The 20,121-nt window shown below is 41.6% G+C and overlaps 1 protein-coding gene across 1 annotated transcript in view; it reads left to right on the top strand.

The window, feature by feature from the left end:
- The first annotated feature begins 978 nt into the window (after window positions 1-978).
- Window positions 979-20,121, top strand: part of CASS4 (Cas scaffold protein family member 4) — a 45,588-nt gene continuing 26,445 nt past the window's right edge. Inside the window, exon 1 of the mRNA XM_089513784.1 lies at window positions 979-1,161. Coding sequence (XP_089369910.1) covers window positions 1,150-1,161 — 12 coding nt within the window. The 5' untranslated portion in view covers window positions 979-1,149. The remainder of the gene's footprint in view (window positions 1,162-20,121) is intronic.

Here is a 20,121-nt window from a genome sequence, read left to right as displayed (position 1 = left end):
AATGATATCAATATGAAGATTTTGTTTTGAGTAAATTGAAAAGGAACTGTATTTAAAATTCAGTGTATGCCTCATGTATCAAGAATTAAACTGAAGGGGAAAGCATCAGCTAAGTTCTGGAAAGAATGCTAGTCAACAAAGAAACAAACCAAAAAAACCCTCCCATGGCAGAGTTAAGAAAACCCTCTTCCATTGCATTTATGGCTGCATCTGCACTGCAGAAATGATGCAGTTTGACACTGCTTTAACTCCCACGGCTCAGTGCTATGGATTTCTGGGATTTGGAGTTTGTGGAATATTTAAAAGTGTACAGGAGACCAGTCTCTTCTGGCAGGCTTATCCAGATGATTTTTAAATTGTCAATTTTAAATGATGGATTTTAGGTATGGATTGTTTTAATATGTGCACATCTTATTTGTCTTTTTAAACTGATGTGTGTTTTAACTGATGTGTTTTATGTGACGTTGTTTGTTAATTGTTGTTGTCTTCCACTCGATTCATGGGGAGAGGGAGGTAAGAAATGATAATGATGATGATGAGCTTTCTCTCTCAGAGAGTACTGGCACCACAGCAAACTACAGATTCCAGGATTTTGCCACATTGAGTCATGGCAGTTAAAGTGGTGTCAAACTTTGTTTGCATTATTTCTGCATTATTGCATTATTTCTGCAGTGCACATGCAGCCTATGATGGACAGATTTAAAAAGAAAAGTGTGATTTTAAAAAATATATATAGTTTTAGGTTTGTTTGTTTTAAACAAACTTATCTCCCTCTTTTTCCCAGTGGCTTTTATCTCACCAACCCTCCTCTCTCTTTGATACTGGAGATGCCAAATATTCCTAGATAATACCCTTATTTGCATGCAGATCCCTACAGGCCAATTGCAACACTGGAGAGAATGCACTGTGTAATGAGGTTCCTTCCTCTCTAAGGGCTGTTCAATGCACTCTGGAATTACTTCACCCTTTTGGGGAAGAAGTGCAGCACACAGAATACTAGAGGACCAAGGTTTTGAAAACAACTTGACACAACACAGACTGCTATCCGGCTTAGTTCTCAGTCCTGCTTTAGTCAAAGGAGAGAAAAGAGAGCTGGCTTTGTCAGGGGGCATTAATGGACTAAGAAAGGCTTCAAGTGAAAGTGGCAAAATGAAAGTGAATGTGAGTATGAGATCTGGCTTGGTGCAATTTTATGTTCAAGGGTCATTTAACTGGTGTGGTCTGTCAAGCTTATTTCTGATACTTATATAACTGTGCAGAGATATGGGTACATATAAGAGATGCTGTTTTATTAGAAGAGAGTGTGTGCATTTCTCTTGTTTGCTGCCTTTTTAAAAGCATGATATTGCATATATTGAACATTTTATTGAACATTGAATAGAGTGTTGTTTTGCCAGTGTGGCTCAAGGAGCTGTCCAGATAATATTTTTAAGGGTGGCCATATCCATTTTTTAAAATCCAGTGATGATGATGATGATGATGATGATGATGATGATGATGATGATGATGATGATGATGTTCACTTTTGCAGCAATCCTAGCCATTCTCACATTGAGTTAAGTCCCACTGAATGCAGTGGACTTGTTTCTGAGTAGCTATATATAATATTGGACTACTCAAAGGCACAAAAGTTTCCACACATAGATGTTCCAACTGTTTTCAAGTGGGCTTTCTCATTAACGGATTCTGAAATGCATTATTATAAATGTCTTCTTCCCTCTTCTACCTTTCAGTTTAATCTGTGAATAAGACAGCAAGCTATATAGGAAATATTTTATAGAGTTTTATTTCTATATAGAAAGGATTCTAAGAAGGATTTTATTGATGATGGGGGAGAGGGAGATAAAGCACAGTGCCCTCTGAATGTCTTTACTACTAACCATTTCTTGCTTTACTAAAAAATATAAATTAGATGTATTACATGTACAATATTGCATGGCAGTTTTAATCTGATAATCTTTTAGATTAGTTATTTCTCAGCAAAAGCCTGGATAGTTGTGGCAATCACAAATATATATAGTGTCCCTGGTTTTTTGGGATTGGGGAGCAAATTGTTAAATGGTGCTATGGGTACAATAGCTGAGGAAGTTCTTTTGCATAAGTTCCATAAAAAACAATGTGAATGGCTCAAGAAGGTATAAATTTGCCCTTTTGATTCATGCAATTTAAAAAAATACATCAAATGTATCTGCCTTAAATCCTATTCTGTACCTCTTTTCTCAATATCTGGATACTATCTCTTTAACAGAAAATTTGACATCAAAGGCAAACATAACATGGAAAGAACAGAGATAAGTTCCTATATTCCCCCCCCCCCCAAAAAAAAAGAGAATAATTCTACATGTTCCAGCAAACCTTTTATTCAAAACTAAACAGTATGCCCATGTGAAATGAAACAGGTGAGGTAAACTTTGCATTAGTAAACAGGTAAACAGGACCTTCTAGAGACCATTTAAAAGCTTCTTCCAAATGCATCCAGGGATAACCTTTTATTTTTCCAGCTTCCACTTTTCTTATGATTTCTGTACTATGCTTTTCCAACATGCTCAGGACAGGTGATTCGGCAGGCTCAGCTCCTCTCCCTTTTTCTTTCAGTTTTGTAATTCATGCATGCTCAGGATGACCAGATGTCCTCCTTATCCAGGGCATGTCCTACATTTCAACCTTCTGTCCAAGAGGAATTTCAAAATGTCCTCCATTTTGAGCTTGATTAAGAATCATGAATTTATATTTCTATTTATCCTTTTAGCTTTTGTCTGGTAATGTCTTACATTTTTGAATGCCCTACATTTTGCAGTGCCTTGTCCTCCTTTGCAGCTATGACATCTGGTCACCCTGTACATGCTCAGTGAGGCAGCCACTATTTACCTTACCTGTTGTAGACAGGCACACTTGACTACAGTAAAATTAGGTAGAGGAGAATGGCGCTCTACTAACTCGTACTTTATTGCATTATTTACTGTAGACATGCTATTGCTACCCAACACCAAAAACCCATGTTTGTCCAGCCCTCCCTCAAAATCTCCACTGTTATCAATGCAGCTAAAAAACTTCCAGGTAGACAGAGGATGAGAAGCAAAATGAGGGGGAATGGATGGGCATAAAGAGCCTTTGTGAAAAGAAGCTTTACTGTCAGACTCTTAACCGAGGCACGGCTGTATATTGCAATTCAAATTAGGACAGCTGTTTGATAGAAATGATTTGTTTTGGTTCACTCAATTTATCCTAAGCAAACCTGCAAAAGCATTGATTTCTGAGTCTGCCACATACCTGCCATTCTTTCCCTTTTCTTTACATTCCTTTAAAAACAATCTGCCATAAACAGAGTATTGCTGAAATAAATTGATGTAGTTTAAGAAGCTACTTCAAACTAACTTATCTGGGAGTATCAATCCAATCTCAGCAGGGACTCAGTGAATGGTTATTTGTTGAAAGGTAAACAACATCAATAGTCATAGTTTAATCAGCGTTAGAGGGGTAGCCCTGCTACATCAAAAACAACAACAAAGAGTTTTCTGGTACCTTAATGATTTAGAAGATTTATTATAAGGTAAATATTTGTAAACTGTAGATCCCACATTGTCAGATAAAGATGTCATATCTATGATGAGTAGATCCAGATTATTAACCCAGAGATGTACTGACACAAATAATTGTTGGGAAGGGATCTAAATGAACCATTATAATATATACATGTGTGAGGAATCCAGTTAAGCAAATTTTTCTCAAATTGTACTTCATGGAGTGGCTGTGGGCTGATGCAATTTGTGCCCTGGAATCTGTGCCCTGGAATCTGCTGTGAACACATGAGAAAAGTTCATATTTGAAACATATAAATTAACACAAACACATGCTTTAGTTGAATGCATACAGTTATAAAATGTGCATAAACATGATTTGATAAGAATGTACAAAAATACAGATGGAACTCACCCCATAAAAAACAAACAAACAAACACGGCAGAACTGGGGACAATTTGAAGGTTGGGGTGGGAAAAGGAAATGTGGAATTTAGAGCTGTGCACATCTTCACAGAGCCATGCAGTTATCCATGCTAATGACAAAACTGCCATGGAGATAGAAGCTGTCTCCCAAAGATCCAAGTATCATGAAGTAATTGTAAGTGAGGACAAAATGGCAAAGGTTGGTGGCCAGACGTGCTGCAATATCATCAGAGCTATTATATCTGATAGTCTGTAGTCCAGGTTTTGTTGTTGTTTGGTGTATAGAGCCTTTTTGCCTATGTTTGTCAAAGTGATGTTCTGCAGGAGAATCTCATTCGGCTTGAGTTCTATTAAAATCTCAGACAGGGCCATCACAGGGGGAGTGAACCCACCCTGGATTTCACTCCAAACATTAAAAGATGTTTTATGGACTATTGCAAAGTAGTCCAAACTCTCTTGTCAGAAGAACAATGCAGCAAGAAGAAGTACCAGGAGCTTTGTAATGCAAGTGAGTCTTTCAAAAACATTGGTCCAATGTATTGTGCTAGAATAGTTACCTCTAACTGTGTCATGTTAGGCCACAGATTGACTTTCTTTCTTTCCTTCTTTGCACTGTACGTCTCAGAATTCTGCCTGGTTGCCTAGTCAATGTCCATGCTGGCTAGGGGATTCTGGGCAATGCAGTGCAAATATGTAACATTTCCAAGGTCTGACCCTGACCATGTAGTGATGTATGAGTGGGCAGCTGTTACAACAGCCTGTGCCTCATTCTGTTCTTCCCTCTCAGCTGTCAATGTGCTATGAGTCACTGTGGTTAAACTTGATGAAAAAGGAAATGAGAAGGAGGGAAAAGGTGCTTACCATCATTATTAATAGAATGGCAAAGTGGAAGATGCTCTGGGGTAGAGGCAGGTCTGCAAGCCCAGGCCTTCCGTTCCCAGAAGCATTTCCTTTGTATGCAAGCACAGTTGCCATGACCCTCAAACAGAAGCCCAAACATTAATTTACTTATTTAAATTTATGTACCCAATTATGGCTGCATGCCCTTGGCCAGAGCTTGGAGAAATGATATTTCTTGGCTGCAGCTCCCAGCCATCATGGCCACTGGGGGGTTCTGGGAGATGTCTGGGAGAGGCCTTTTGCAAACCCTGTCCATGGGACCATGGACAATAAGAAAAGCTCCAAACAATGCATCTGGTGAGGTAGACTGAGTCTATGCTAAAGCTACTACTACGAACGTCTTTCTTCCATTTAGTCTCAAAGGTGCTACCGTACTTTGCTTGGTAGCTGCCACATGTGCTTTTGTGAGAGATGACACCAGAAAAGAACTTCCAAAGATTAACAGGAACACAGGAATAAATGAAAATAATAATAATAGAGCAATTCAAAACCATTGAGGGCTTTAAAGGTAAACAACAGTACTTTGACTTGGGCCCAGACATTGGGCCCTTTCACACTACATAATTAAAGCATTATGATTCCACTTTAACTGCCATGGCTGCACCTGTGGAATCCTAGGATGTGGATATTGATGAGATCTTAGAATTCATAGAATCATAAGGTTGGAAGATACCACAAAGGCCATCCAGCCTAACCAGTCGTTTCAGGGCTAAAGAACTGTAGCCCTCCAGAGGTTTTTTTGGAATATAACTCTCATGATTTTTCCCATTGGTAATGATAAGTGGGAGTTGTAAGCCAAAAGCATCTGGAAAGTCACACATCCCAGAATTAGATCTGATCAACCTGTAAAACAGTTCAAGGTGACACTGTTGAAGATGAAGTGGTCTATAAAGGAAATACTGTATATACTCTAGAAATTTTAGTCAAAAAATTGACCTAAAAAACCTGAATTGGCTTATCCATGGGTCAATGTAAGCACTGTACCTTAACTCTTATAGAAAAAGAAACCACCCCTGGTGAAAGAAAATGTGTAATCTGTCTTGGAAGCACTGAACCCCCCTCTATTATCTCTTCTATCCAGTGTTTAGTGTGAGCACAGTGTTTTGCTGTTCTCATGTATTTCAAGCTGAAAACCAGATTTGATTTGAGTGTGGAAACAAGCAAGGGAGCATCTGTTTAAATTTAGACAAAGAAAAGGGGAAGGCTCATTTCAGTATTAAAGTCCGCTATAGAAAACTGGCTTTTGCTTAGATCATCTCCTTCTTTCTTTCCTTCCTTCTTTCTCCTCTTCTCAGATCTTAGAGTGATACATTTTCCGCCTACTTATCAGTGTTGGGTACAGACCGACCCTTTGGGGCAGCCTGCACCCGCCCCTATACCCAACGGATCGGGGCCTCAGCTGCCACAGCGGCAGCCCTGAGGCTCCGATCCGCAGCTTTTCCAGGCAGCTTCCCCGCAGCCTGGAAAGGGGTGTCCTTGGGGCTTCATGCCGCAAGGACATCCCGACAGCGGTGAGGAACAGGAGAAAGGGGCCGCTTGGCCCCTTTCTCCTTTGTGTCGCTGACGCAGCTGTGTAAAGGCTGCACCAGCGACACAAACAAAGGAAGGAGCTCCGTTTCAGAGCTCCTTCCAGTGCCACTGAAAGGGTGCCACAGGCGCCCTTCAGCAATGCCAAGACATCATGTCTTGGAGGTGGCGCGGCTGTGACGTCGTAATGGTGGCACCCATCTAGAAAGGCCACCGCCATTACAACGTACTACGGTTGCGGGGCATCTGGAAAGGCTCCCCAAGGCAACCCTAGTATGTGTGCAGGCTGGCGCCGGTCTGTACAGCGCCTCTGAGCGACATTTAGGAGCTGAGCTGATGGCAAGAGCATTTTAATAGTGTGTTTTGTTCACTTTCATCTTTTTAAAAATAAGTTATTTTAAAATGGTTTTAATTCAATGAATAGTTTAAATGCATTTTAGCAATAAGTTTTTGTATGCTTTATTTATGTTGTTGTGTGTTATCTGTATTTGTTTTAATGTTTGTCAGCCACCTTGAGTCCCAGTTTTTTGGGGAAAGACAGGATATAAATGAGTAAAAACACCACCACCACCACCACCACCATCATCATCATCATCATCACCTCCTTCCTTCCTTCCTTCCTTCCTTCCTTCCTTCCTTCCTTCCTTTCCCTTATTCTCCTTCTCCTTCCATTTGCTCAGCTTGTATGTTTGCTAGAAAAAAAGCTCAGCTCAGGATACCAGCACTCTCTTTCCATAGAAGACTGGCTCCATAGGAGCAATCATACTTTAATAAACAAACAAACAAACAAACAAATAAATAAATAAATAAATAAATTGTATTTTAAAAACATTTTGATACAATGTTGAACATACATTAACAAAAAATACTTCTTGGTCTATTTAAGAAGCCAGTGTGGTGTAGTGGTTTGAGACTCTCAAGATCAGGATTTAGGTGCTCCTGGGTGAGTCACACATTCTCAGCCCCAGAAAACCCCATGATAGGTTTGCCTTAGGGTCACCATAAATCTGAAATCACTTGAAGGCACACAACAACAACAACAACAACAACAACACTCAGGATGCCATACAAAGTGTGCCAGAAGTTACCTTGTTTAAAAAGTGAATCCAACAAGAATAACAACAAACCTCTTAGTCATTCAACAGATTTCTAAGTTAAGAATGGAGGTGAAACAACCTCAACAAAAACTGAACAGCAAAATTTAACCCTGTGAGCAAAATCTTTAGCTTATCTCATGTCTAGAATCTAACATCATCCAAAATGTACAGGAAAGAGGTATATACCAGTGTTGTCACTGGGGGGGGGACAGAGGTGGACCACACCAGGTGACACCCTAATAGTGTCCTCAAATACCTACCTTTTGGTAGAAATGGGCTGTGGCATTCATCTGCTTCCCTTTAAAATGCTTTAAAAAATGGTGGGAGTGTGGTGAAGCTCAGTGAGAGGAGAAAGGAGAAGCCCCAGAAATTTTTAAAATTTAATTTTTAAAATTAAAATTTCAAATTTTTAATTTTTAATTTTTTAAAAAAATTGATTTTATAAATTTAAAATTCTGTTTACTTTCTAAAAAAATCACATTTTAACTAAATTTTCACTATTTATATGTAAATACATTTAGGTTCGGCATATAATATTGTAATTTGAAGGTATAATTTTAATTTTGCTAGTTGTTTGTCACAGCTATTAGCATTATATTCAGTGGTATGTGGGAATTATGATTTACAAGTAACATTAGTGCAATTTTTTTTTTTTTACTAAGGGTTCTGTATGGTGTGAAATGGAGGAGGTCGGGGGGGGGGGGGTAGCACCTTGTGTTTATTGCACCGGGTGACACCAATCCTATACACCACTGGTGTATACTTGTGATCTTCAGTCATTAATCCAGTGATCATCTTGGACAAGAGAATACTGAAAGGTGACATGGTAGCTATCTTTAAGTATCTTAAGTGATGTCAAGTAAAAGATGGAGCCAGTTGGTTTTCTGCTGCTCCAGAGACTAGAACATGAACCAATGGATTCATATTACAAGAAAAGAAATTCCACCTAAACATTACAATTTTTTAAACTGTAAGCGCTGTTCAACAGTGCAATAGATTGCCTTGAGGTGTGGTAGACTTTCCACCTTTGGATCCAAGGTTGGATGGATGCACATATTTCAGGGGCATGTTTTCCAGCATGGCTGGGGGTTGAGCTACATGGCCCTTGTGGTCTCTTCCGACTCTAAGGGGGCGTTCCCACTTGGCAGATAAAACGAATTATATTGGCGTGATTCTGATTTGGATTATGTTCCGGGAATAATTTGAATTTTTTCCATCGTTTCCATTACCAAAAGGGGCAAATTACCTCGATTCATTTAGACCCTGTTTTCGTTCCCATTTGTTTTAAATCACTTTATTTTAAAGCGGATTAACTTGCTCCCCGTTCCCATTTGTGTCCACAAATGTGTCCCCGCTCCCATTTGTGTCCACAAGCTGTCAATCAAGCGCGTAGGCTTCAGACATCACAAGTCTAGGTTTTTTTTTTATTTTTAGGGCAGCCAATGAAAATTGGCTGCATCCAAGGCTCTTCTGTTGTGTCTCCCCAGACTAGAAGGAGGCTTGGCAAATTGGATCAAAGAGGAGAAGGCAGCGGGCTTCATTATTGGGGAGAGAATCTTTGGGGAAGAGAGAAGATAAGGCTCGATCCCCCCCTCAGATCCCTGGGTGTCCAGGCTCTCATTTCCCAAAAATCGCTTTGCCTCCCCCATTGCTCCCTGGGCTGTCTGGGGGCCGATCAAGCAGGGGTGTCCTGCAAAGCCAATCCCATAGTTCCTCTGGAAGGAGCCTCCTTTCCCCAAAATCGCTTTGTCTCCCCCATTGCTCCCTGGGCTGTCTGGAGGGCGATCAAGCAGGCATGTCCTGCAAAGCCCATCTGCTGCTCAGGTGCTCAGGCAGAGGTGAAAAAAGAAAAAAGAATAGTTAAAAATTGTGTTCAATGGCTCTCCTCACACATTGGTCTATGAATGAAGAGCAGAGAGGAGGTAAAGGCTATGCGAATGGAAGAACATGGTGCCGGCGATGCAGAAAGAGAACAAAGAGGGTGACACACCCAGGCCAGCCCCTTGAGCGCTGCTCCTCCCATCTCCAGGTTCCCAAATCAGACACCCTTTCGTTCCCATTCGGATACCGCAAATCATACCCCGCTTTCAAAAATAACCCGCTATTTTTTAAACCGGTTTCTAGGTGTCTAATTCGAATTATACGATATAATTTGATTTTGAATCGAATCGCAGTGGAAACGATTCCGGGGCATTGAGGAACTAATTCAGGCATCAGTGGGAACGACACCTCTTAATTCGCTTCATGATCCGCTTTATAGGCAAGTGGGAACGCGACCTTAGATTCTGTGATCGCTACTTGAGCTCTCCCTCTCTTCCCTATGCATTTGTGAAAGCTGAAAAGGATCTTGGGGCCAAACTGTACCTTACTATGGCAGGGAAGTATGTGGAGATTTTATATTCTTACGTATGCACTGTGTCCTTTAAAGTACACTGTAAATTGGTGGGATCTGAACCATTTCCCCACTCTTCATATTCTGCAAGTGAAAGCCCCAGTTAACCTCTTGCTATTCCACTTTCTCATCTGCTTTTTTTTTAAAAAAATGCAGTTTCTTTCTCTTTTTCCCACTTTGTACTCAGCTTATGCCACTTGCTGCAAACTAAGTTCAAAGTGCAGGAGTTTAGACAGATGCATTCAGTAAATTCAACAAGAATGAGAGGAGAGGAGGATGGGCAAGTCCTATCCTTCCTGTTGTTGTTGTTGTTGTTGTTGTTGTTGTTGTTGTGTGTCTTCAAGTCTTTTCAAAATTATGGTGATCCTTAGGCAAACCTATCATGGGGTTTTCTTGACAAGATTTGTTCAGAGGAGATTTGCCATTGCCTTCCTCTGAGGCTTAGAGCATGTGACTTGCCTAAGGTCACCCAGTGGGTTTCATGGCTGAGGAGGAAATCGAACCTTGGTCTCCAAAGTCATAGTCCAACACTCAAATCACTAAATTCCAGGGTTTCCCTGCCTAATATATTGGGTCTGTGTAGACGGGTCTTAAAGGTTGGCTTGGGGGCGGAGTAGCATCTACATGATGCATGCCCTGGCTGTGCCCCCCGTACAGTGCATGGCATCACGGTGCATGACACAGCACCAAAGGAGCACCATAAAGCCACAGCACCACGACTATCGCACCCTTACCAGGGCGCAAAAAGGAGTCGCTTTTTGCACCCTGGAAAGGCCAGATCAGGGCCGTGGCTGCTGCGGCCCTGATCTGGCTGTAAAAGGGGCAGCTGGAGACCGCCCCTTCAGGGCTGTCTGTACAGACCCTTAGTTTTGTATGCTCCATCACATTAATAACTTTAATGGCTGAGATTGAGGCTGCCCCTCCAGTTGGAGAATTCAACATACTGTATGCTCCTTTTTGCTGCCTGAAACATTTTCTTTTAGTTGTTTTTCTCCTTGATAGGCTTTATGACCAGATATAATGTCCAAGAGGAGAAAAATGACTGTTTAAAAAGAGTTTATAGAGGAGAGATATAGAGTTTAGGTCTTCACTACCACCACTAAACTGCACATGTTGTACATTACATGCCATTTTATAGGGATTCGTTCAATCCAGGTAAGGTAGGATTCTGTCCTAGTGGATTTGGTTTTCAGGCTTTTTAGTTCTGCTCTTTTGCGGTGCTGGACAGAGCTGCTAGTTTGTCAACAGGCTGGTGCGGTTGGTTGTAGATACTAAAAATATAGTGAACCCTCAAGCAGTGGTGAGGAAATTGTGTTTCACAAGATAATATGTCTATGTAGGGTATGGAATGCAAATATAAAGCGAAGATTAGTGTACAGAGAAAGAAATAGACTTAAAGATGGGAAGGGGTAGGCCTTGCCACTGGGCAGCTGCCACAAGTGGTAGTTCTGGTGGTTCCAGGAGCAATGAGGAGGAGTTGCTAGTTCCCCCTACACACACCAAGCTATCCTGCTGACTTAGGTATGGTGACTGCCCCACATCACAAGAGTTTGGAAATGTTACTGTTTGAGAGTACCAGTCCCCAGAAAACTCCCAGCTACTGCATGGCTAGAGGATTCTGGGAGTTAAAACTCCAAAGAGTAGCTTTTTCAAGTTCTGTCTGTCACTGTTCTTGAAATAAACTAAACCTGCCAGTCCAGTTGGATATTATATGTGGAATTGCATGGGGGAAGAAGGGATCTTTTTTCTCACCTTAAGCAGCAAAATTATTTGGTGTGGTCTTGGTCAATGATGCTGTTAACACCTGTTGAGAGCATACCAATGACCTTAGGGTGCCCCTCTTAAACCTGCCCAGTTTCTTCTTTCAGCCCTTTTACTGGTCCTTTGGACCTTCTGGCATCTGCTTATGTCTCTGTGACAAAAGCTTCCCAGTTAAATAATACTGTGGTTGGTGGTAACCAGAACTGGCATAGTTCTCCAAATGAAACCATGAGGCTTTACTAAGAGTCTGTTAATGCAGCTTTGAATGCTTTGAGCCATTTGCGCCCCCCCCTCCCCCAGAATTAGGTTTTTGGACATAGCAAATATAACGTTTTCTAAGCAAAAGCAGGGTGCTAAACTGACATCCATTGTTGACATGGGTTTGCTTCATTCCATACACCTCTTCTTAGGTGAACCTTTCTTCTTTCTATAAAGCAGAAATGGAGAACATGTGGCCTTTAAGGTGATGTTAGGCTACAACTCCCATTGTATTCCCAGGAGCCATGAAAGTAAGAAATCTCTATATTGGTATAAAATACCTTGCAAATCTTGGTTCTTGAGGCTGAATGTACAAACAAAGGGCTACATTGCCATCTAAATCCTGCCTTGAGGATTATGCAGCTTTAGGATCATTTTCCAGTGGATTTCACCATATACTGTAGTTCCCCTTTCAGTGGAAAGAACTGGCAAAACCACCTCTTTCTTAGGCAAATATTCCTTCTCTAAGAAAACTCTAGGAAATTGATGGCATTAACACAAGACAGTGGTACCACTTGGGTTGGTGTCACACAAGTGTGATAACACATGTTGTCACTTCCAGGCAGGCCGGCTCAGCACAGCTGGTGACTGGGAGCTGCCAGCAGGAGTAATGGGATCTAGTTTTGGTTACCTCTCTCACCCCAGAGCAAAGACAGAGGACGATATCACACGACTGAAATTGGAAGTATAATCCAGTGTCATCTGAATGCAGTCATGCGTATTCATGTTATTGAGCGAAAGGTTATCAAATACATTCGCTCACATTGCAAACGCACTGCAAACGCAATCACGCAACAATCCACACTTAAGTAAATTCAGTGAACTAGGGAATTCACAAATCCTATTCCTAGGGTACTTCATATTCAATATGGTGTTGTTTGGTGTGATATGCATGTCTGCTGTGGCCCTGGTATTCCCCCCCCCCGCATCAATTCCCATGATCCTCCATTTTGTTTTGGCTTCTGGGGCTCCTAGGTCTTTCCCGGCAGCCAGGAAGAAAAGCAGCTGTTTTTGACAAGAAAAGAGTGTAGGGGAGAGACTCCATTAGGCACCCTGCAAGCTCTCTCTCTGCCCAAAATGGGGGGCTTGCCCTGCTCCTGGCCTCTTATGCCCCTCAGGGACCTTTTTGCCTGCCTTCCTTCCTCCAGGGCCAGGGGGCTTCAAAAAGAGAGAAACCCTTCCCCCTTTTTATTAGCCTTAAAGAGTTCTTCTTCCTTCATTCCTCCTCCTTTGGGGCATGATGGAGTAGGGCAGCCTGGGGAATGGGGGTCTGTTTTCCTCTCCTCAGGGGCATCGCTCTGGGCTCACAACAAACTCCAACTCCCAGAATTCCATAGCCTTGAGCCACAAAGAGTTAAAGTGGTGCCAGACTGAGTTATTTCTCCAGTGTGGATGTAGCCTTAGTCGCCAGCTCTGGTTCCTGCCCAGCTTCTCCTCCCCTTTCCCCCTCCTCCGACTCATGGTGAGGAGGCAGCACCATTGCCTTCAATGGGACTCTCAATAGGCCAGGTTAGAACCAGAGAGGACCCAGGCCCCCTCAACCTCACTGCAGCAAAGCTCCCCCAAATGCAAGGAACTCCTTCTCTCCCCCTATTCCCCCCATACTTGGAGCCTTAAAGGCACAGACACCGTCTCTCTCTCTCTCTCTCTCTGTCTCACACACACACACACACACACACACACAAAACCATCTGGCGACCCCCAACCTGCTTTTGGGTTTTCCTGCCAGGTTTATTCAGATGGGGTTTGCCATTGCCATTTTCTGAGGAGGCTGAGAGAGTGTGACTTGCACCAGGTCACCCAGTGGGATTCCATCCCTGCCTTCTAGAGTCCAATGCTCAAACCAAGTACAAGGTTGCTTTGGACTGGTTTTGAATTGGTGAATTGCCTAAATAATGTGAAATAAAGGATAAAGAATGATTAAATAACATGAATTGCCTAAATAACGTGAAATAAGGGGTAACGAATGAACAAGTAACATGAAACAAGGCAAAACCATGGGAACCGGAGGCAAGCCTCACCAGAAGTGTAAAACGGTCACGATCCGATTCTGCCCTCACTGTGCATGTGCAGGGATGCTAATTCGAACTCTAGACTAGGAAGGGTACGTACTCATATGATAACTTCTTTTGCATTCGCACTACTTTGGCTCGGGGGTGTGTGTTCTTCTGTGCGTTGACAACCATTTGCATAAAAGCATCCATTTTTGAATTGGCCCTACCTTCTTTTTCCCCAAAATTGGAGTCATTCCTCCCGTATGATATCATCCAGAGGCAGGGGCAAGACAATCCATTGCATTTTTCCCCTGTGACATTTGGATAATTAGTGCTAGGAATCATGAATCAGGGTTTGCATGAAGTGTGGAAACCTAGGGCTGACTGAAGACATTTTGGTGTCAGAGATGAAGTACAAGATGGTTCCTAGGCCTCATTTCACAGACAGAAGCTGACTGAATGACCAGTTGAATAATGGCCACAGAGCATCATTCCACTGAAGAGCAAAGGCCAGTTTAAAGGAATAAGAAAGTTGCAGTGTTACAGACATCTGTGCCCTCCAGAAGATGGCAGGAACCTAAGAAGGATTTCTGATGTATATAAGAATGTACTACCAGAGACAGTTGCCTCACTTTGCCCAATCATGGGGTCAGCCCTGATTGTAATGAAAATGATAGAAACACAATAATTGTCTCAGTGCTTTAGACTGTACTTATTATCTCCATCTAGTGTTCCATTTTTCAACAGTGGCCTGTCCCATAAGTGACCCTCTCCATAAAATCAACACAGACATGTTCTGCTTTCCTTCAAAGTTTTTCAAGACTTTGTTTCTCCTTCTCACTTTGTCTCTCCTCCAGCTTCACCACCCCCTATTGGGCAAAGGTCTTCTGTTTCCTCAGCTGATGCTGCCTTAACTTGTTTTTAATTATGAGTCTTGTGTCTTTGGTGCTTCTCTTCAAAATCCACCTTCTTTGTAAAGCCTTTATTACCTTTCATCCCAATACCCTACAGCAAGCCTTAGTAGTACCCAAAGCTGAAATAAAAGCATGTTCTTTTCCTTCCTCTCTCATTCCTGTTTCTCCTCTATGTCTTTTGGTTTGGTTTTGAAGTGTTAGATCCTCAGAGCAAGGACCAGTCTTCTTTGTAACATACCATCCACACTGATGATGCTATATACTATGCATACTCGTGTATAAGTCTAGACATTTTAGTCAAAAAATTGACTCCAGAAACCTAAGTTGACTTATCCATGGGTCAATGTAAGTAGCGTACTGTACTTTAATTCCAAAGGAACCATCCCCTGGTGAAAGGCAAGAATGTCATCTGTTCTGGAAGCACTCACACCCCCTTTATATTCTCTTATCCATGAAGCCTTTAGTATGAGCATAAACAGTTATGCCTGCTGGAGTTTTGTAAGTTTTCTGACACTGTTTTCCTTTGCTTCATTGTTTACACCCACTGTTACATACCCCTAGGTTTTACTCTCGACTTATCCATGAGTCATATCACAATCCATAATTTTGGCCCCAAAACCTGCCCTCGATTTATACATGAGGTTGACTTATAGTTGAGTATATATGGTAATAAATAACAGCGGCAGCAAAAACTCTCCAAGAAACCCATAGGAAGGAAGGTAATGGCTTTCTCATTTTATTTGAACCAAAGCATGGAAAAGATACATTCTGTTCTACAACTCCTAGAGCTGCCAGCCAGAATTGTTTTGAGCCATGGAAAATTCTGGGTTGTCGTCCACAATAGTATTTTTTCCAAGCTCATGCATATGAAGAAATAGGCTCCAATCTATGAAAGCTCATGCTACCACTTTCTTTCTTTCAGTTAGTCTCAAAATCCCTTTGTATACTGATTTTCCAGACTAACATAGCTATGTCTTTGAACTCATGTAAACCATGCACTTGAAATGTTGAGAATCTCCATTTAGTTATTATAAGACAGACTTCAGTGGTGCCATAAAGGCTAATTAATTTTATTATGGCAGAGGATTTTGTGGACTATAGCTCATTTCATCAAGTGCTGGAAACATACACCTATGATAGCTAATAGCCATTGCTATCCCTGTTTCTTCATGAATTTGTCTAATAATCTTTCCATAAAAATATCTAAAGTTAGCAGCCATTGTCATACAATTTACAATGGGAAAACCATATTTGAGCACTGAGTTAAAGTTAGGTTAAATTTCCATGGGAGAGTACTTATGTGTGTATGTATTGTCCCATTGTGCGTAAAGTTTCAGAATACAGCCTCCAAATGTTAGCCAATTTCTTTTGGGCTAATCTGAAATGTCAGAATACAAAACTGGGTTCAAATACTTCTTAGAAGAAATATTCTAAGTATTTTAGAAGAAATGAAGTTGTCTGGAGGAATGACTATGCAAGGTAAACAGGACTGTAACTCTGTATTTTAAACAGCTGTTAGGACAGTCATGGAGGGCGAGTGTGCCCAGCTATACGTTAGAAAAGGGCCATTGTTCCTAGGCTATCATAGCAAAAGAAATGTATGTTACCAACAACAGGCTGCTTTCATCATCAGAGCTGGCAAACACATTTAGTTTTTTGATACTCCACAGCAGCTGTTTCATTTCAGCAAATGTTGTGGATAGAAAAAAAGGAAGCTATTCCTAATGTAATTTGCCTCTGTGGATGGAACTTGCACTTTGGGTAACAGATCTGTTGATTGGAATAAAAAGTTGGCACAGTCAGGAGAACCTGAGGTTTACCTCCTATTTTTTCTTAGGAAGTTCTGGAATGCAGACACATAACTCTGTCCTGGCTCTGAGAGCAAGGCTGGCACAGAAGAAGAACCATAATTACAGTCAGCCTTCCATATCCATGGATCTTACATCCACAGATTCAAGCACCCATAGCTTGAAAATATATTTTTTAAATTCCAAAAATCAAACCTTTGTTTTGCTATTTTATATAAAGGACACTATTTTGCTACTCCATTGTATGTAATGGGACTTGGGCATCTGCGGATGTTAGTATCCATGGAAGATCCTGGCACCAAACCCCAGAGGCTACCAAGGGCCTACTAGATCCTTTCCTTTTGTTGTGCTTCTGGTTTTAAGTCAGCAGTGGGTACACACTGGAGGTTGGGAAGCCATTTTCAATACCTGCCAGCTTCATAGGGATTGCACTGTGCCATCACAGCTGCCATCACCACTCCACTCAAAACCATTTGAGAGTCCATTTTCTTGGGGTTTTATTTATTTATTTTTATTTATTTTGTCTATTGGGGTGTGAGACATCCCATAGAACAACATTCGAAAGCAAAAATTGGCCACAGAGACTGTGTTGGGAGAAACAAAATTTCAGCCAAAAATTTAGGGAGGTTTTATGAGAATCCAGGTGACCCAAGGGCCAATGGGATCCCCAAATGCCAGATACGGTTCTTGACCCCTACTCTCCAACTCTCCATTCCACAGATGGAAACCAAGACATGTGTGGCAGAGCAGCACCAGAATGTAGCCAAAAAGGTATGGCCAGGCAAGAGGAGGACATAAGTTATTAATGAAGAATACACTAAACTATTATTTTAAGCAGAAAAGCCTTGGAATTTATATTCTGAATCATAGAATCATAGAGTTGGAAGAGACTACAAGGGCTGAGTTTAGGAAAGGCTGAAAAAAAGGCAAAAACTTTAGATCAATAAATACAATACTCTGTGTGTGCAGGTGTTCATGCAGAAAGCTTAACAAAAAAGATACAATTTATGTAAAATAAAAATCCTTTTATTAGATATATTCAGAATTTCACCTTTCTCCCTGAAATCCCAACTCCCCTATAGCCTTCTTGTAGTCACCTTGAGTCAGCTTTAGTTTCTCAGCCTAACCCTCTTGACAGGGTTGTTGCTGTGATAAAAAGTATCAGTAGGTTGTTGGAAAAAAAGAATCTACCATACTTCTAGCTTCAGGAGATAAAAGAAATGAAATGAGTTAAGAAATAGTTGGAAAAAACATGATTCCCATAAAGAAATGCATGCATTCAGATAGCCTTTTAGATTGTCCTTGGATAAAACATTGTTCAGAACGGAAACTGCAGTCAAGAGATAAGAAAACTAGAAATGGGAAGGGCATCCGTGAAAGAGCTAGAAAAATTTCTAAAGAGTAAAAATATACAACTGAGCACTAAAGTCAGAATCATCCAATCCATTATATTCTCCATGACTATGTATAAATCTGAGAGCTGGAAAGTGAAAAAGTGGATAAAAAGAAAATCAACTCTTTTGAGATGTGGTGCTGGAGAAGAGTGTTGAGGATATCATGGACAGCCAAAAAGACAAACAAATGGATCCTTGAACAGATCAAGCCTGAACACTCCCTAGAAGCCAAGATGATCAAACTGAGGATGTGGTACATTGGCCACATCATGAGAAGGCATGAATCATTACAAAAGATGATAATGCTGGGAAGGGTAACAGAAAGAAAGGAAGACCATATACTAGATGGCTAGACTCAATTAGGGATGTCAAGGGCATGAATCTGCACAACTAAAGCAGAGCAATGGAAGATAATAGAGAGTCTCAGAGATGTCTCATCCACAGGGTTGCCATGAGTCAAGGTCGACTCAAGTCCATCCGGTTAACAACAAAAACAACAAACAATACTGCACATATTTGCCTAGGAGTTAAGTCCCACTGCACTTATTGGGCAGATATGTAGACAATTGCATAGTTAATATAAATAGAATATTGCTCTGCAGAAGAGGAAAAAACTATCTCAAAGTATGTAAACAATAAAATCTCTTCCAGTGTTGAACCACAAATTACAGTTTCCTGTCCTATGGCACTGTGCAACTTTGGCACACATGTATACACACAAACACAGAGAAAGGATTAGTAAATGAAATGGAAGGGAGTGGAAAGAAGAAAGCAATAAAACTAGGCTTTAACATATGAGATTCATGGAAATCTCAAAACCAAACAAAAATGAACTTAAGAAGGAAAAAAGATATTTTCAAATCAGGAATGCTTCTCTGCAATAGTCTTCCTATTTTAGAGGTGTTAAGATGTAGCGAATTTGTGTATCTATGAAAAAGAGAAATTGAGATAGTATTTCATGCACAGTTCAGGATGTGCTGTAATTCAAAGGGGATCTCCTCAGGGAAAGTTCTTCCTAACTGGCAGGAATCTCCCCTTCCACTGCTCTTGTTGTATGCCTTCCATTCATTTCCAATTTATGGCAACCCTAAGCAGAACTTATCAAAGGTTTTTTCCCGCCTGGGGCTGAGGGTGTTTGACTTGCCTAAGTTCACCCAGGGGTTTCCATGACCAAGTGGAACATTTTTATATGTTCCACTTGGTCATGGTGCTGCTGTGACGAGTTTAACAACTTCTTCGCGGATAAAATCTCTCGGCTAAGGGCTGATCTCGACGCTGTTATTGGTTCAGAATCAAGAGAAGAGGCGTCCAGAGCTTCCGTGGACTCAGTTGTACTGGATCAGTTTGAGTCTGTAAGTACTGAGAATGTGGACAAGATCCTCAGTAGCGTTAGGAAGATGACGTGCTCTCTTGATCCCTGCCCTTCATGGCTGGCAGTTCAAGGGGGGACGGCGATAACTGAGATGTTGCGCCGTATTGTCAATTCTTCTCTCAGGGAGGGCCGACTGCCATCTAGTTTAAAAACGGCCATTGTGAAACCTTTGTTAAAGAAGCCCTCCCTTGACCCCCAAATTCGAAATAATTATCGGCCTGTTTCACTGCTGCCATTTTTAGGGAAGGTGATCGAGAGAGCGGTTGCCTCCCAGCTACAGAGGGTCTTGGAGGATACGGATTATCTGGACCCATTTCAAACCGGCTTCCAGGCGGGCTATGGGGTTGAGACTGCCATGGTCGCCTTAGTTGATGATCTCCGTCTGGGCATGGACAGGGGTAGCGTGTCCCTGTTAGTGCTCTTGGACATCTCTGCGGCCTTCGATACCATCGACCATGGTATCCTTCTGGATCACCGGGGGATTTGGGTATCGGGGGACTGCTTTGCAGTGGTTCCGTTCCTACCTCTCAGGCAGATTCCAGATGGTGGAGTTGGGGGACTGTCGCTCCGATAAGAGGGTCCTTACATCTGGGGTCCCTCAGGGAGCGATCTTGTCCCCTATGCTATTCAACATTTACATGAAGCCGCTGGGAGAGATCATCCGGAGACACGGGGCGCGGTGTTATCAGTATGCTGATGACACCCAAATAGTTTTCTCTGTGTCCTCGACTGATGCAATGACTAGGGATGGCATCTCTCC

The sequence above is a fragment of the Sceloporus occidentalis genome, unplaced genomic scaffold (assembly GCF_023333645.1).
Source record: "Sceloporus occidentalis isolate IW3139 unplaced genomic scaffold, rSceOcc1.0.p SCAF_3, whole genome shotgun sequence".
In the NCBI taxonomy this organism is placed as follows: Eukaryota; Metazoa; Chordata; class Lepidosauria; order Squamata; family Phrynosomatidae; genus Sceloporus; species Sceloporus occidentalis.
Note: the sequence above shows the minus strand (reverse complement) of the source record. Positions and strands in the feature narration are given on the sequence as shown.